Source organism: Chiloscyllium plagiosum, unplaced genomic scaffold (genome assembly GCF_037043375.1).
Source record: "Chiloscyllium plagiosum isolate Xiang-an unplaced genomic scaffold, Cpla_swu_hap1 HiC_scaffold_5, whole genome shotgun sequence".
Taxonomy (NCBI): domain Eukaryota; kingdom Metazoa; phylum Chordata; class Chondrichthyes; order Orectolobiformes; family Hemiscylliidae; genus Chiloscyllium; species Chiloscyllium plagiosum.
This window is the reverse complement of record NW_028270143.1, coordinates 58,947,531-58,963,868: the sequence shown is the minus strand read 5'-3', so window position 1 is coordinate 58,963,868 and position 16,338 is coordinate 58,947,531. Positions and strand designations below refer to the sequence as shown.

Below are 16,338 nucleotides of genomic sequence, written 5' to 3'. Positions count from 1 at the left end.
AAGTAACTTTGGGTAATGACCCCTGGTCCCTCTAATGATCCAATTTTCTTGGTCTATGAACCTGCGAATGTTTGAAACAGTTATCATTTATTTTTTGTGAATGAGAAAATGTCCCTTATTCTCTCTTCAGCAGAATCCTTATGTATTGTAAATGACCAATTGATCATAATATTTATAAACCAGAAGAATAAGCAGAATGGCCTTAAAATACTTCCATGATATCAAATGGACTTGCACACCTGGATCTGATCCCTTTTTATAAACTAAAGTTTTCCCAGAAACCTCAATGGCATTAAAAATCTTTTTCTTTCTTTTCCTCTTTTATTTTCCCTTTTAGTAATGCAATCAGTAATAATTCCTTGGTTTCCTTCTCTACTCATGGGCACAGACATTTAGCAATGCAAGTGACTGTAAGCACTTTGTGGTATCTCAAACTAACTTGTGCAAGGAGAAGAAGAAGAATTACTGAAACTGAATAATCCAAATAACTTTTGTAGAAAAATGATAAACGTATTAGCAATATCTCAGAAAATAGAACATAAACATCCTTCACCAATGGCCTGCAAATACAATATGTTCTAAACTTGTGTCATTCTGAATTAGTGGACAGGAGAGAGGAACTAAGCAAAATACTTAACATGGCAAAAAGCAAAATGACAAAGCTGCATGTTGATAAGTCTCTGGGTCCAGCAGACTTCATTCTAGGGTCTCAACAAAGATTTCCAAAGAGATGGTGGATGTGTTGGTGTTAACTTTCCAAAATTCCGTAGATTCAGGGAATTCCATCAGATTGGAAAGTAGCAAGTATAACACCTCAATTGAAAATGGGAGGGAGGCAGAAACAGCATACTATTGGCCAGTTTAGCATGATAGGGAAAATGACAGAATCATTCATTAAAGAGATTATAGCTACACCCTGAGAAAAACCGACAGTAATCAGGAAGAATCAGGGAAAGGCAGTTTGTTGACATACCAGACTTGGTTTTCCTGAAAACATTTGATTAAGTGTCACATCAAAGGTTATTGCAGGAAATAAAAGCTCATTGTATAGGGTATAACATATGAAGAGAATTTTGTTCTCTCCGAGGGGGGTCATGTGACTTTGGAATACTATGCATTAAAAGGTGGTCAAGGCATCGCTATTGATTTTTTTTCAATTTACATGGAGGTAGACAAACAAGGAAATCAAGGGTTAACACCTGATTGTACACTATTTCTCTACTTTTGTGAGTCAGTTATTATTTTCATTTTAAATTAGATGTTGGCTGATATTTAGCATATCCTACCATTTGGTGCCCAGTTTCTTTTGTACTTACATATTGTTTAACTTTATTTAAGTTCTAAAATAAAACTTCAAGAATGTAATTGCAATTAAATGAAAAAGTACAAACATACTACAAACCTAGAAGTGATGATGCTGGAATAAATAAGTGTATTGTATCTCCATCCCAGTAATGGATTTGTTTCAGGTTATATTTACTTGGAGTTGGTTCCTTGTTGAATCTATAAAGACATTTGAAGCTAATGATTTCACTACAATACATAAGAAAAATACGTAACATTTCCTCTTAAATTTGTGCTGTTCTGTGGCAAGAAAACACATATTTGCAGCATCTGGCCAAGATTTTTATTCACAACCATCCCCACCCCCTCCAACCCCAGTCTTCACCCCTGAAAGGAAAAGGACAAGAGGCGCTTTCCCCAAGTGAATTCTCCAAGTCACATTTGAGAGAATATTGCTGTGCCTTCTGTCACTAAGTTAAAATAAAAAATTCTGGAATTGCCTCCATAACAACACTGTGTACTACAACAGGTCAAGGAATCAGGTCATGGTCTAGGCGACTTAAATTATGGAATCACAATTCAAAGGTAAATACTTCAAGTGAATGCAAGCTCTATCATACCTTACTAACAGCATGACAGGAAACACTTGCTGATTAGGCTGATTGAAGTTCACTCTGATCTGCAAAGCTTGCTGCATGTTTGCCGGTGTCACTGGCAAGATATGAACATTCATTTGGGTACGAATTAGCAAGTAGACTGAAAGCTGTTCCTGCTGCAAACAAGAAATCAAAACTTTTACTACAGGTTTAATCAGAAACATCAGGTTACTTTATTTTCTCACTTAGCAACTCAGCATGTTTATCACAATTCACGTTAAAATCTTGCTTTGTGATAGAATGTGCTTCTAATAATTGGGGATTATTTGGACTGTGCATTAATATGTTGCAAGCTATTCTCTGAATTACCTGCAGACAATGCATTTGATCATCCATTCTTGCACATGACCTTGGGTACAACAATTTGCATTGTAAATTGAAGTGCTCAACAAAAGCAATATTGATACAAAACATTTTTGGAATAGAGAGAAGGGGAGATCAGCAAAGATGCGGTAACTAAAACTTGAGTTAGTTGTCTGGAGCCACTTAAATTGTGAATATTTTAAACTGGGGCATTGTTAATGACAACCAAAGTCAGGATCAAATACCGAGATTGAGGATTCTTTCCCCCCCCAAAGGGGATTGTGAATCTTTGGAATACTTCACCAAATAGGTCACTGGAAACCCCACTGTTGAAAATATTCCCCTGTTAACAGCGATGGATGTTTCAGCTGTAAAAGAATCAAGGGATGTGGGAATAGAATGAAAAGGTCATGGTGAGATCAGAAATCAATTACGATCTGACTGAATGATGGAGCAGGCTTAACAGGCTTTAACTCTTTTCCTTTATTATTTCATGGGGTGAGGCCATCACTGGCAAAGGCAGCATGGATTGCCCATCCTGAATTGCCACTGAACAGAAAAACTAGCAAGGTCATTCCAGAGGACAGATTAAAATCACTACATTGAGAGAGCCTGGTGTCATGATGGAGACCAGATCAGACATAGATAGCAGATGTCCTTTTCTAAAGGACGGGCTTTTACCACAATCAATGGTAGCTTCATTGTGGTCACCTTTATATGCTAGATTTATTAATTGAATTAAAATTCCACCAATTTTCACAGAGAAATCTGACACCATATCCCCAGAGAATTACTCTGAACCTCTCCACTAATGGTCCAGTGACACTACCAGTACATCATCGTCCCCCCTATTCATATTCTTAATTCTTACGTTCTTAGGAATGCTCTTAATTAACTTAAGACATCACCATAGACTGAAATGGTAGAATAGAAACAAAAGCATTGTGGTGGAGGCCAAAAATAGTAGAGAGTGTGGTGCTGGAAAAGCACTGCAGGTAAGGCAGCATTCGAGGAGCAGGACAACCAATGTTGCGGGTAAAAGCCCTTCATCAGGAATTCTCATTGCTGATGAAAGGCTTATGCCCGGAACATTGATTCTCCCGCTCCTTGGATGCTGCCTGACCTGCTGTGCTTTTCCAGGTCCACACTCTTGACTCCAATCTCTAGCATCTGCAGTTCCCACTCTCGCCAAAAATAATACATCTAGTTTTCCCAATTTCCAATTTCTTTGCAGGACATTCCTCTTCATTCAATATTGAATATTGGAAAAGGATTACAAAAAAAAAGAGACTGCTGAGGGGTTCAAGGTGGTGGTGGTGAAATAGAATCAATGTTGTTAGCATAGATATGGAACATGATGTGTTTTAGTATAAAATAACCCCAAGTGACAGCTTTAGATGTGAAACGCAAGGGAGCCAGTAACAAATATTTACAAAAGGTAATAAAATAAAAGTGGGAAGAGAAGCCATTCCTCGTGATTCTCTCGCTATGAGATAGCTATGAACAGAATTGACCGAAAATGAGAAGGGATAGGTTATCATGGCCACAGTCACAAGAAATGCCATTTGTGACTTCCACAAGGACCATCTTGACACTATGGCTGGGCTAAAACCTAGTTGGAGAGACACAAATACGTTATTTTAGGAAAGTCGGGGTACAGATGTGGGAGGAATCAACACTTACTTACAGAGGAAATGCAATTAGGAAGTGGTGTGCTGATTTGCAGCTACAGTGGATCCAAGTATAGCATTTTTTTTAAAGGATGATAACAAGAAAATTTCAGGAACAACATCAGTACCTCAGTAAAGGGAGCCATTAACATATTAATTAAAATGTAGCCCAGTAAGGGGGAGTTGAGTGGTCAACCATTCAATTAGAATGAGATCAGGGCAGTAGGAGGTAGGTTGAAGCAATGCGGTGAGACCAGAGAAAGCACTGAGTACCAGCTGTGGTTCGGTTGGTCCTACTCATGAATCACAAGGTTCCAGGTTCAAGTCCAACTGCATGTCTTGATAACAAACATCAAGGCTGATATTCCAATGCTGTACTGAGGAAGTGCTACACTATAAGAAGCACCATGTCACAGATGAAACTCTTAATTTGAGGCCTCATTTCTCCTGTGAATGTAAAATATCATACAATTTTGGTCTCCTTATTTAAGGAATGATGTAAATGTATTTGAGGCAGTTCAGAAGTTTACTAGATTGATACTTGGAATGTGTGGGTTGTCTTGTGAGGATAGGTTGGACAGGCTGGCTTGTTTTACCTGAAGTTTAAAAGAATGAGGGGTGATATAAATTAAGTTGAATAGGTCCTGAATGATTCTGACAAGGTGGATGTTTAAGGATGTTTCCTGTTGTAGTTGAGTCCACAACTAGGGTGGCACTGTTTTAAAATTAGGGTCAGTCCTTTTAGGAGAGAAATGAAAAAACATCTTTTTTCACAGAGGGTTGTGCAACTTTTGGAATTTGCTGCCTCAGAAGTGAGGTCATTGAATGTTTTTGAGGTCATGTGTAGATAGATTCTTGTTAGGCAAAGAATCAAAGGTTATCAGCAATGTAGAATACAAATCTCAAACAGATCAGCCATGATCTTATTGAAAAGCACAGCAGCCTCAAGGGGCTGGATGGCTCATCTCTGCTCCTAACTTACACATTCAGGTGTACATGAAGAAAAGCTGGGGAGTTACCTCTGGAATCTGGGCCATCATTTATCCCTCAGTTAACAACACACAAAGCAATTTATCTGGTCATTATCACATGGTTATTTGCGACAGACACACTGCATGTAAATTGTTTGCTGCATTTCCTAATTTCTAATAGTGAGTACACTTCAAACACTCTTCATTCACAGTTCAGTTCTTTGAGACATCTGGTGGTCATCAGAAATATTACATCAATGCAGGCTTTTCTCTCTTTGTTGCAGAAGATAGCATTGACAAAATGATACGAATTCAGCTCAAGTGAAAGTTGCATTTTCTTTTAGGAATTCTGTCCCAGAATGCAAGAAGGGTGGGAAACTCCAGAAACTGATGAGAGAATCTTTATGCAACAAAAATATCCATGAACTCTTCATATGTACTGTCGAAGGTGATGATGGAAGAGGCATGGCAGAGTGGTTTAACAAAATTCCCACAATCTTTTCTTTAAGTCCTTAACTTTGCACTGCTGGATGACATTTGGAAAGTAAGTAGTTTTGGTGATACAGATATTGCTGAATAATAGTTTAAAGTGATCTAATAAGATATGATGAGGAAGAATTGAACCTGTTGTGCCCCTTAGACTGTGGCATCAGAGCTGAGGAGTATACTGGGGAATGATTTGGATGACAAATATTAATGGAAGACAAGAACATTGAGAGAAGTGGAGAGAATGTCATAGAGTCATAGAGATGTACAGCATGGAAACGGACCCTTCGGCCCAACCCAATCTAGTCCCACCTACCAGCACCCGGCCCATATCCCTCCAAACCCTTCCTATTCATATACCCATCCAAATGCCTCTTAAATGTTGTAATTGTACCAGCCTCCACCACTTCCTCTGGCAGCTCATTCCATACACGTACTACCCTCTGTGTGGAAAAGTTGCCCCGTAGGTCTCTTTTATATCTTTCCCCTCTCACCCTAAATCTATGCCCTCTAGTTCTGGATTCCCCCACCCCAGGGAAAAGACTTTGCCTATTTACCCTATCCGTGCCCCTCATTATTTTGTAAACCTCTATAATGTCACCCCTCAGTATCCGTCAATTAGCAAATCAGTAGATATTAAGATGAAATAAGGCCATAGGTAAAATGATTAGGAATTTGAAAGAGTAGTTAGTGATGTGAGGACAGGATTTTCTCTGATTGATCTCAGAGTCATGGGCCTGGAGAGAGAGAAGAGCAATGTACCTATGATAGCTGATGCCTTTCAGTTAGGGACAGGAAAATGGGTCAGAGATGTTGCTTCTGACAGCTTTCAAAAAACCCAGCTGGACACGTATTTTTTCCAGCAGGGATATATTTGTGGTACTCATTACTAAACAACCTGAAAGCAACAATCTTAGCTGCTTATGTCATGTATTAGGTGGTGCTTGACACTGGTAAAATTATACACCAGCAAAGAGTTCACTTCACAAGCAAGAAGATAAAATATTCAGAAAAAGAATACATGTAAAAAATTAAAATTCCAGCTGGATTGAGGACTACCTCGTAATATTATGCTAGACTGGAAAGACTAAAATTTTGATTCAGCAAATAGGCCCTGAGTTATTAACTGGTAAAATTAAAATCAGTTGAAGTTCCTGCCCATGATAAGTATCCAAAGAACCCGGCTACAAAGAATAAATGGAGTGAGAACAGCACATGCTTGAGAATTAATATCTTGCTCTGTAAAAGAGACCACCATCAGCCACTGTATATAGGCTCACACATTTCAACCAGGTACTTGGTTGGGTCCAAAATTACACATTACATCACATACTGGCAAAACTCATAGCTGCCAGAAGACAAGGAAAGCCAATAGAAATTGGTCTTTATTTCAAAGGGAATGGAGTATAAAAATAAGAAGGTCTTGCTAATACTATAAAAGGCACTGGTCAAACAGTTTTGGTCCTTCTCTAAGGAAAGATGTACTGTCATTGGGGGCAGTCCAGAGAAGGTTCACTAGATTGCTCTTAGGTATGAAGTGACTGTTTTATGAGGAGACATTGAATAGGTTGGGCCTGTTCTCACTGGAGTTTAGAAGAATCAGAGGTGATCTGTTTGAAACCATACAAGATTCTTAGTGGGCTTGACAGGGTAAATGTAGAACGGTTGTTTCCACTCATGGGAGAGTCCAGAACTAGAGTATAATCTTAGAATAAGGAGGCAGCTATTTAAGACAGAGATGACGAATTTCTTCTCACGGAGTGTAGTGAATCTGGAATTCTTTATTATTGAATGCTGTAGAGGTTGATCATTAAGTATCTTCAATGTTGAGACAGGCAGACTTTTAATCATTAAGAGAATCAAAGGTTAGACAAGGAAAAGGCAAGGAAATGGAATTGAGGATTATCAGATCAGCCATGATTTTGTTGAATGACAGGGTAGACTCGATGGGCTGAATGGCCTACTTCAACTCCTACATCTCATGGCCTTACAATGGGTGAGCGACAACAGAACAAGCTGGAAGGATTTAGAATGAGGATGCCATGTTACCACATGTATCACCTGTCACAGAAAATAATGGAACTTAAAACTATAGAATACAAATAATATTTCTATTGTTAATTAAACTTACAATTGTGTCCTTCCTTTCAAACTCAATTAGAATTGGTGATTTGAGCCCTTTTACTTCAATTTTTCTTCTGTTTGTGCAATTATACAAAGTCAGGTCAGCAACATCACCATTAATCTACAAAGAGGAAGGTACGATAGAAATAAACAGCCTCGGACGCCATCACAATAATACCAAACAAATAAAATGTAGAACACAAGTTTAATTAATGTGATATATTTGTACAGATGAACAGAACTCAAGATAAACACAATTCTGGTTAGAGCTGTTCACATTCCAACTCTGTGAGAGGCAAGTGGAATTATTGGCCAAATTTTCAAATCAGCTTTGGAGCTTCTTTACTTGACATTGACCAGACAAAAAAAAACCTGACTGGTCTTCGACCAATTTTTCTGGTCAATTGTTTGGTGCAGGATCCTTCCAAACTCAGTCCTCAGAGTGAGCTGAATGGGTGGATCAGAGGTGTGCTCAGAGTGGAGTCTCAAGGTCAGGGAGGTTGGAGAGTCTCAATGAGCAAAGTGGGTTTTGAAAGACTGGAGCGGGCTGGAGGGTTCGGGGTCATGATGAAGTAGAGAGGCAGATCCAGTGGGGAATTTGATGTGGGGAGGGGTTAGAGTGGTTCGTTAAATAGTCATCTAGAAATTAGATGCGCTTTTAATTTATCTAACATTTCCTGGTGACTATACAAGAAAATAAATCAGAACTTCTCCCAAGTGTCCCATTCAAACTTGGCAGCAGAAGTATTCATGCGGGGTTCCAGGGAGCTCATCTCAGTCCAAGGACGCAGCGTAAACCATTTACGACTGAGATTCGGAGAAATTTCTTCACCCAGAGAGTGCTGAGCCTGTGGAATTCTCTACCACAGAAACAGTTTGATTTCAAGAAGTTGGATATAGCACGAGGGGCTAGAGGGATCAAAGGATGTCGGGGTAAAGAGAGAACAGGCTATTGAGTTAGATGATTAGTCATGATCATAATATACTGTGGAGCTCAAAGGGCTGAATGGCCTTATCCTGGTCCTATTTTGAATGCTTCTCAAATGCACCCCGTATCCTTGAGCTCCCTAAAACTTCAAAAATCTATTCGTCTCAGTCTTAAACATGTTCAACTAATGCACAGGCACAATCCTCTCAACAAAAAATTCAAAACATTCATTCCTGATGAAGGGCTTTTGCCTGAAATGTCGATTTTTCTGCTCCTCGGATGCTGCCTGACCTGCTGTACTTTTCCAGCACCACTCTAATCTTGACTCTGATCTCCAGCATCTGCAGTCCTCACTTTCACCAAAGATTCAAAACACTGAGTGAGGACATTTGTCTACTTCAGTCCTTCAGGATTATCCATGCATTCTAAAAAGGTGACTCCTCATAATCTTGACTGTGTCAATGAGATAATTGCTCATGCTTCTAAAGCCCAGAAATCTATACATAATTCGCTCAGCCCTTCATCAACAGACATCCTTCTCATCCCAAGGACAAATCGAGGAAACTTTATCTGTAGTTTATTCTTTATTTTTTTACTCCACTTTCCTTGTAATACCTGCATGTTAACTTTTGTGTTCCTTGTATGAATACACCCAAGTCTCTCGAAACAAAACCATTAACAAGTTTGATGCCCATTAAAGAATATTCCACTTTCTAATCTTAGGACCAAAGGAAGCAACCTCACACTTCAGAAGTTAAATTCCCCTTGTTTCCTTGATGCTCAGTATCCTGATAAATTACTCATTTCAGCCTTTTTGAGTCTTCCATACAGATTGCATTCCCATGCAGCCTTGCAACATCCATAAAACTGAAATGTGTTACTCTCTGGCTCTTTATCTATGTCATTATAGATTGTAAACTGACAAAGCCTCAGCACTCACTAGCTCAGTCTGGCAACTTAAAAGTTATTTACATTTTCTGCTTTCTGTGTTTTTTGGAAGTCCCAGTATACGATATGTACTAGTACCCCTTTGTCAACTCAACCAGTCACATACTCAAAAAAGAATAATAAATTTACCAAAATATGATTGTCCTTCCATTAGGCCATGTTGACTCGTTCTAATCATATTGTGCTTTTCCATGTGCATTGCTAGGAATTCCTTCAGAATAGTCTTTGGCATTTTCTCAATGACTAATGTCAAGCTAACTGACCTGTGGTCAGTTTTTTCTCTCTCTCTTTTCTTGAATACTGGCTTTACATTTGCTAACTTCCAAACCTTTCCAGAATATATGGGATTTTAGAAAATTGTGGCCCATGGACCTAATATCTCTTCAGCCATTTCTTTTAAAATGTAGGCCTTCCACTGCTGGGGATTTGTCAGATTTCAGTCACTTGAGTTTCTACAGTACTTTTTCTCTGCTGGTATCAATTAACTTAATTTTCTCAATCTCACTGGCCCCTAGGTTACCGTCTATTTTTGGTATGTAACTTCTGTCCTCTGCTGAGAATACAGACATGAAACATTTGTTCAACGTCATTGCAATTTTCTCATTCTCATTTCTCATTTCTCATTCTTGTCTCTGCTTCTAAGAAACTGAAGTTTACTTAAATTATTTTTGTCCTTTTTATCTACTTACAATCTGGCTTTATAGAATTGGTTGTTTTACTCTCATATTCTACATTGTTCCTTTTTTCAACTTTGTAATGCCCCTTTGTTGGTTTTTAAATCATTGCCAATTCTCAGATCTACTATGTTCTTTACTGTAATGGGAAACTCTCTTTTAACCCAATACTATACTTAATCTCCTTCATAAGCCATTGACATATATTTCTCATTGAAGTTTTGGCTTTCAATGGAGTGTATTTGTTTTAATATTTTAAGACCATAAGATTATAAGACATAGGAGTGGAAGTAAGGCCATTTGGCCCATCGAGTCCACTCCGTCATTCAATCATGGCTGATGGGCATTTCAACTCCACTTACCCGCATTCTCCCCGTAGCCCTTAATTCCTTGTGACATCAATCTCTGCCTCGAAGACATTTAGCGTCCCAGCCTCCACTGCACTCTGCGGCAATGAATTCCACAGGCCCACCACTCTCTGGCTGAAGAAATGTCTCCGCATTTCTGTTCTGAATTTCCCCCCTCTAATTCTAAGGCTGTGTCCACGGGTCCTAGTCTCCTCGCCTAACGGAAACAATTTCCTAGCGTCCACCCTTTCCAAGCCATGTATTATCTTGTAAGTTTCTATTAGATCTCCCCTTAATCTTCTAAACTCCAATGAATACAATCCCAGGATCCTCAGCCGTTCCTCGTATTTTGAGTTGCTTCTTTAAGTGTTTCCAACCATTTTAGTCCAAAGACTCAATCAACTTTTGCTACCTCTCCCTTACACCTATATAATTACTTTATTTAATCTTACATTTAAGATTTCCTTCTGATTAGAGTATGTCATTTTTAAACTTTGTATGATTTAAATTGTATATGATCACGAATTCCCAGTGGATGTTTTACTGTGATGTTATCAATTAATTCTGCATCATTGTACAATACTGGATCAAAACCAACTTTTCCCTTGATTAATTCAAAAACATCCTATAAATTCACCTTCTAGACTACCTTTACCAAGTTGTTTGGCCAAGTCCAAATGATGTTTAGCCTCCACAGCTTGTTTCTCCTGTTTCACATAATCTGTCTTTACCCACATTAATATACTTCACTATTGCCTCAAGTTTAGTCTTTGGATTTTGAAATGTCCCTTTGCCTAAACCCTCCTCCCTCTCTGCTAGTTTAAATTCCTACTCTGATGATATTTTCACTCTTATGTTCTGTCCCTTCCTACCATATACTGGACACCATTATCCATAACGTTATTCTGCTCAATTTGCCTTGTCCATCCTAACTTTCCAAATCCTCCCACACATGATACCAGTCTCCTCACATTACTAACAAACTGGGAGAAAGTGAGGACTGCAGATACTGGAGAATATATTTTTCACAAAGTTTGTTGAGTATCTTCTGGATGTCCATTCCCAATTCCAACAATTTGTCACCTCGTCATGAAATTCAATCAGGTTCATTAAACATGACCTTTCCCTTTATGAATCTTTGCTGATTCTGTATGGTCAGCTAAAAATGTTCAAGATGTTCAGTCATGCGACCCTTACTTACAGACTCCAGTTATTTCCTGACATGGATGTTTGGCTAACTGTCCACAATCCCCTAGGGTTCCTTTGTCAGCTTTCTGAAATAACAAGTAACATGCACAATTTTCTAAACTTAGAAAATGCATCTGACATCTGGAGAACTTTGCAAGATAATACTCAGCCTGTTTGGTAGTATCTGTGGCTAAAGAAATACAGCTCATGTTTCAGGTCAGGACGTTGGTCTGAAGGTCATCAATTTGAAAAATTAATCCTGTTTCTCCCTCCACAAATCATTCCAGACCAGCTAGATATTTCTAAAATGTTCTATTTTCATTTCAGATCAAAAACATTCACAATACTCTGCCTTTGTAAGATTACATTTCAGATAACTACAATGTTCACACCTTATTCTTTTAAAACACTGAGGTTCTGGAGGTTTGTCACTCTTTAATGCCAACATTTTCTTCATTAGTTAGTTGTGGATATTAATCTTGAGATGTAAGTTTCCATCCCAATACAATATTTCTTCATTGAGATTTCTGGCATGCTGACCCCTTCTTCTTAGAGCAGTTTTCACCAAACAATCATCAATGCTGAACTTAAGTGCCACTACAGAACTGACCTGCCCATTCGCACCTCCTCAAAACATTTTTTTAATGCAAGTCACTTCATCCCTCCCTTTGGCCATGTAGCATGAAACCTGTTTTCATTTTATCTCTCCTGCCTACCATCTGATCACAGCAATTCCCTTTCGCTCCAACACCAGCCTCCTTGCCCCATCTTTAAGATGCTCAAAACTTATTGGATTTTGAACATACCTCAGTTCTGATCTAAGGTTGCAGACCTGAAATGTTAACTCTGTTTCTCTCTGACACATGCTGAGGACATCCAGCATTTTCTGTTGTGACAGAAAATAATGGATGTGGTGACACACAAATTAAGTAATCTTGTCGTGATTAATCTTTCAATCTGGAAATCATTTGAATGAATTTGTTCTGACCATCCATGTTGACTATGTAACTTCAGAAACAATTGTAACAGGCCAGAATGATGAAAATACTTCAAATCTTACCTTCGATGACAAATTATAAGCCTTACAGTTTGAACCATTTGATAAAGAAACTGTTCACTTCTAGCTATTCTAACCACTCACTACACATTTTATAAACTATACGGTGTGCAGACGAGTAACAGCACATAAAAGATTTTGAAAATACCAACTGACCTCCACTGGAGACATTCCCCATACGTATGGATTCTGTTTGAAGCTGGTCAGATGACTTATGATGCAACTACTTCTTTCATCAGAAATCTGCTTATCCAGAAGATCAGGAAGGTAAAACTTCACAGACTGTGTGCTTTGAACAGTGTTCTGAAAACCATAGTTTTGAGTGGTCTGAAGCTCCATTAAATTGGTGTTCATGTAAAACTGTGATTGATTGTTGATTACCACATACATCTGAAAGATACAAAGTTTTAAAGTTCTTTCATTTGAGTTCTTTGGCAGATTTTGGCAGGTTTCCGCTTTAGTTGTGGCTGACATGGTTACAGATTTTAGAAGCTAGCATGATAAAGTGTATTTCCAATTCACGTATTACACATTTTAATAAGTCCTCTGTGGCCAAGAGTGTAGGAACTTTTATTGGACATTGTAGTAATTAAAACAGACAAATGTGAAGAAAAGAATTTGCCTTCTTCAATTGCAAATTATGATAAAAACAGGAAATACCTTGAAAAGATTTGATAATTTAAAATATTAGAAATTCTAACTTCCTACCTAGAGATTGAAAAAGTAGTAGAACAAGAATAGGCAATTTGACCCCTCAAATCCAGTCTTCCAAACACAGGCAATCTCCAATTCAAAACATCCAGCAAATTTCTTGAGAAAAATGTTTTCAAATGCTTCTCTCTATTGATCTTAAATAAATAAGTCTAAACTTCAGAGCATAAACAAGGAACATTTAGAGACAGAGATCTTTAACACAGAAAAAGGCCATTCAGTCCATTGATTCAATGTCAGTCAAAAACAAGAAGCTAGTTGTGAGTCTTTTCTGCACTCTCTCAGGTCCCTTCACATTCTGTACAAAGTGAGGTGCCCAGAACTGGACACACAACTTCAGCTGTGCCAAAACTGGTGTTCTGTACAAGGTCAATAGAATCTCCCTATTCCTCATCATGTCATCTAAATGCTACACACAATAAAATCTTGAGTGTTCTGACTGTTACATAGACAGAAAATAACTAAAATTAGACTAAAAAAAAAGCCACCACACCTAAAGTAATTGTTACAGCACCAAAGCACCTTTCTGCCATGTCAATGAATGCCACTCCTCGCCTCTCCTCTCACCTCCAGAAACTCATCTCAAACCCGCACTCCCAGCCTCCATCTTTATCATTATATATCCGAATGTTTAGATGACTCATAGAAATAGATTAAATGGAATAGTTATGAACATATTGACAATAGGATGTAAGGAATTATAAATGGGAACTCTGTATAAATGAAGGGTATTACAAAATATAGGTGTACAGATTAATTACTCGGACATGGATTAGTTCATCAAATTCCAAGTTTGCAGCTGATACAAGCAAAGCAAATAATGCACAAAGTGATTCAATAGCATTTATATTTTAGACGTAACTAGGCTAAAGATAGCAATACCCTTATAAACTGTGTTGTTAATTGACTAGTATGTGGAGGCAAAGAGTTAAAGGAAGGAAATGTGTGCTAAATAATATATATGCAGATTAGTAACTAGAGCAAGAAGAGCGATGGTGGTTCATCCTTCACAATGAAAATCAGTTCAGGTAGTAAAAGGCATTCAGTTCCAACAGGAAAAGGTTGCTGAGTGTGACAATACTATGACTTTAAGAGGTGTGTTTTGTCCTGGTTCTTTTTTGGAAGAGAGGTTGAGACAGAAGTGCCAAGCGGTGTGTTCCAAGACCCAACAATAAACAGCTTGTGAGGCCTTGGATTATTTTGTAAAAGTTGGAACAATTGAAGCAGAATGAATAGGTGAGTGAGGCTCCCACAGAACCATGGATATATTTAGCTTTCAGTAGTTGTTGAGGTTTGGAAACTGCCATACATTTCTCCCTGCTATAGCAAAATGCTTGGGTTCTCTCTCCCTCTGACAGAATTTTGTCTTGAGGTTCTTTCCTCCTGGACTGAAGAATCATTGCATGGGTGATAATCAATTTTACTGAATTTGCCTTTGCCAAGGGTGTTTTTATGGGATGTTATTATATTGAAACAATTGCTGTTTAAGAGTTAAATAATCTATTATTCCATTAAGTTTTCTCATACAGTTACATCAATTATTCTTATATTTTGTTAATATTTTAATATACAGTAAGAATAAAGTGTGGTTTGCTTAAAGCCAAGTTGTATAATCAAATTACATCTGGAACACAACTGCTTAACTGGAAAAGAGTGAGAATAGCTTTGGATTGATTTCTGGAAGATGAATTGTCCACATAAGGTGGGAGAGTTTTGATTGAGGTACGTGTTAAATTGAAGTTCTTTTTATAGTTTGGAAGATAAGTTGCTGACTGCAACAATGTTTCATCATCTTACTATCAGCTTGTTTGTTAGTCTTAAAACTTTATATCTAGTCATGTGATCCTTTCAATCATTCATTTTAAAGATTTTCATCCAGGTATTGACACAGCTAAATGTTTCAGCTACTTTTGAAACTCAATCTAACAGTCATTAATGGTTCTGCTCGCCGAGCTGGGAATTTGTGTTGCAGATGTTTCGTCCCCTGTCTAGGTGACATCCTCAGTGCTTGGCAGCCTCCTGTGAAGCGCTTCTGTGATGTTTCCTCCGGCATTTATAGCCACTATAAATGCTGGAGGAAATATCACAGAAGCGCTTCACAGGAGGCTCCCAAGCACTGAGGATGTCACCTAGACAGGGGATGAAACGTCTGCAACACAAATTCCCAGCTCGGCGAGCAGAACCACAACAACGAGCACCCGAGCTACAAATCTTCTCACAAACTTTTAGCATTCATTAAGTTGTGAAAACCAACCTTTATAGCTCCAAGTAACATAACCAAAGCTAAAAAACAATTCTTTTCCCCATTTCAAAGCAAATGGTTTGGCAATCTGACAATTCCAGACACAGGGAGCTGCTTTCTTGGCTCCCCACTGAAAAGCAGGATTCCCCATTGTTCAAGGCACCTCTGATGTGTCTTAAACCACACCTGCTTCCACAATGAGACAGAGTCCGTCAAAATTGTGGAGGGTTTTATCACCTAAAATGGAGATGACATGGATATTTTGGAATGCGGGCTTACTATATATGCATGGAGTTGGCTCAATGTTTGGTTTGCGATGCAGCATGATACCAACAATGTGGGTTCAATTCCTGCACTGGTTGAGATTACCATGCAGGATACTCCTTCTCAAATTCTCCCCTGCCTGAGGTGTGGTGACCCTCAGATTAAACCATCACCAATAAAAGAGCAGCCAACGGTCCACTAAGACTATGGCAACTTAATTTACCTTTAATCCAAGTACTTATCCCATGCCGGCAAAAAATTGCTGAAAATGCAAATGGGGGCAGGGGCTAGGTCAGAATCTTAGATTCTGAGAAGGCCTGACTCAGGAAAATCCTCTATGAGCTGCAATTACTTTCTGTAACCTCTTCCTCTCGGTTTCACCATGGCATCTTACTGTTAGTAACACCGTGTTTGTCTGATTCAATATTGTTGTACAAATTTTATATCTCAATACTATCATGAAGGCCTGGATAGAAACAGTTCCA

At 38.4% G+C, this 16,338-nt stretch overlaps 1 protein-coding gene across 10 annotated transcripts in view; it reads right to left on the bottom strand.

The window, feature by feature from the left end:
* The window catches only part of pkd1l1 (polycystin 1 like 1, transient receptor potential channel interacting), a 288,595-nt gene that overhangs the window by 82,686 nt on the left and 189,571 nt on the right, over positions 1-16,338 (bottom strand). For 9 of the 10 annotated variants that reach the window (XR_015757199.1, XR_015757200.1, XM_087987215.1 and 6 more), the window contains 4 exons: positions 12,793-13,026; positions 7,502-7,615; positions 1,905-2,056; positions 1,403-1,503 (listed from right to left, as the gene is read on the bottom strand). Coding sequence is in view for 8 of the 10 variants with exons in the window: in XM_087987215.1 (XP_087843341.1) it covers positions 1,403-1,503; positions 1,905-2,056; positions 7,502-7,615; positions 12,793-13,026 (601 nt within the window). In the remaining 2 variants the exon portion in view is untranslated. The remainder of the gene's footprint in view (positions 1-1,402; positions 1,504-1,904; positions 2,057-7,501; positions 7,616-12,792; positions 13,027-16,338) is intronic. The other variant, XM_087987216.1, reaches the window with a different exon arrangement.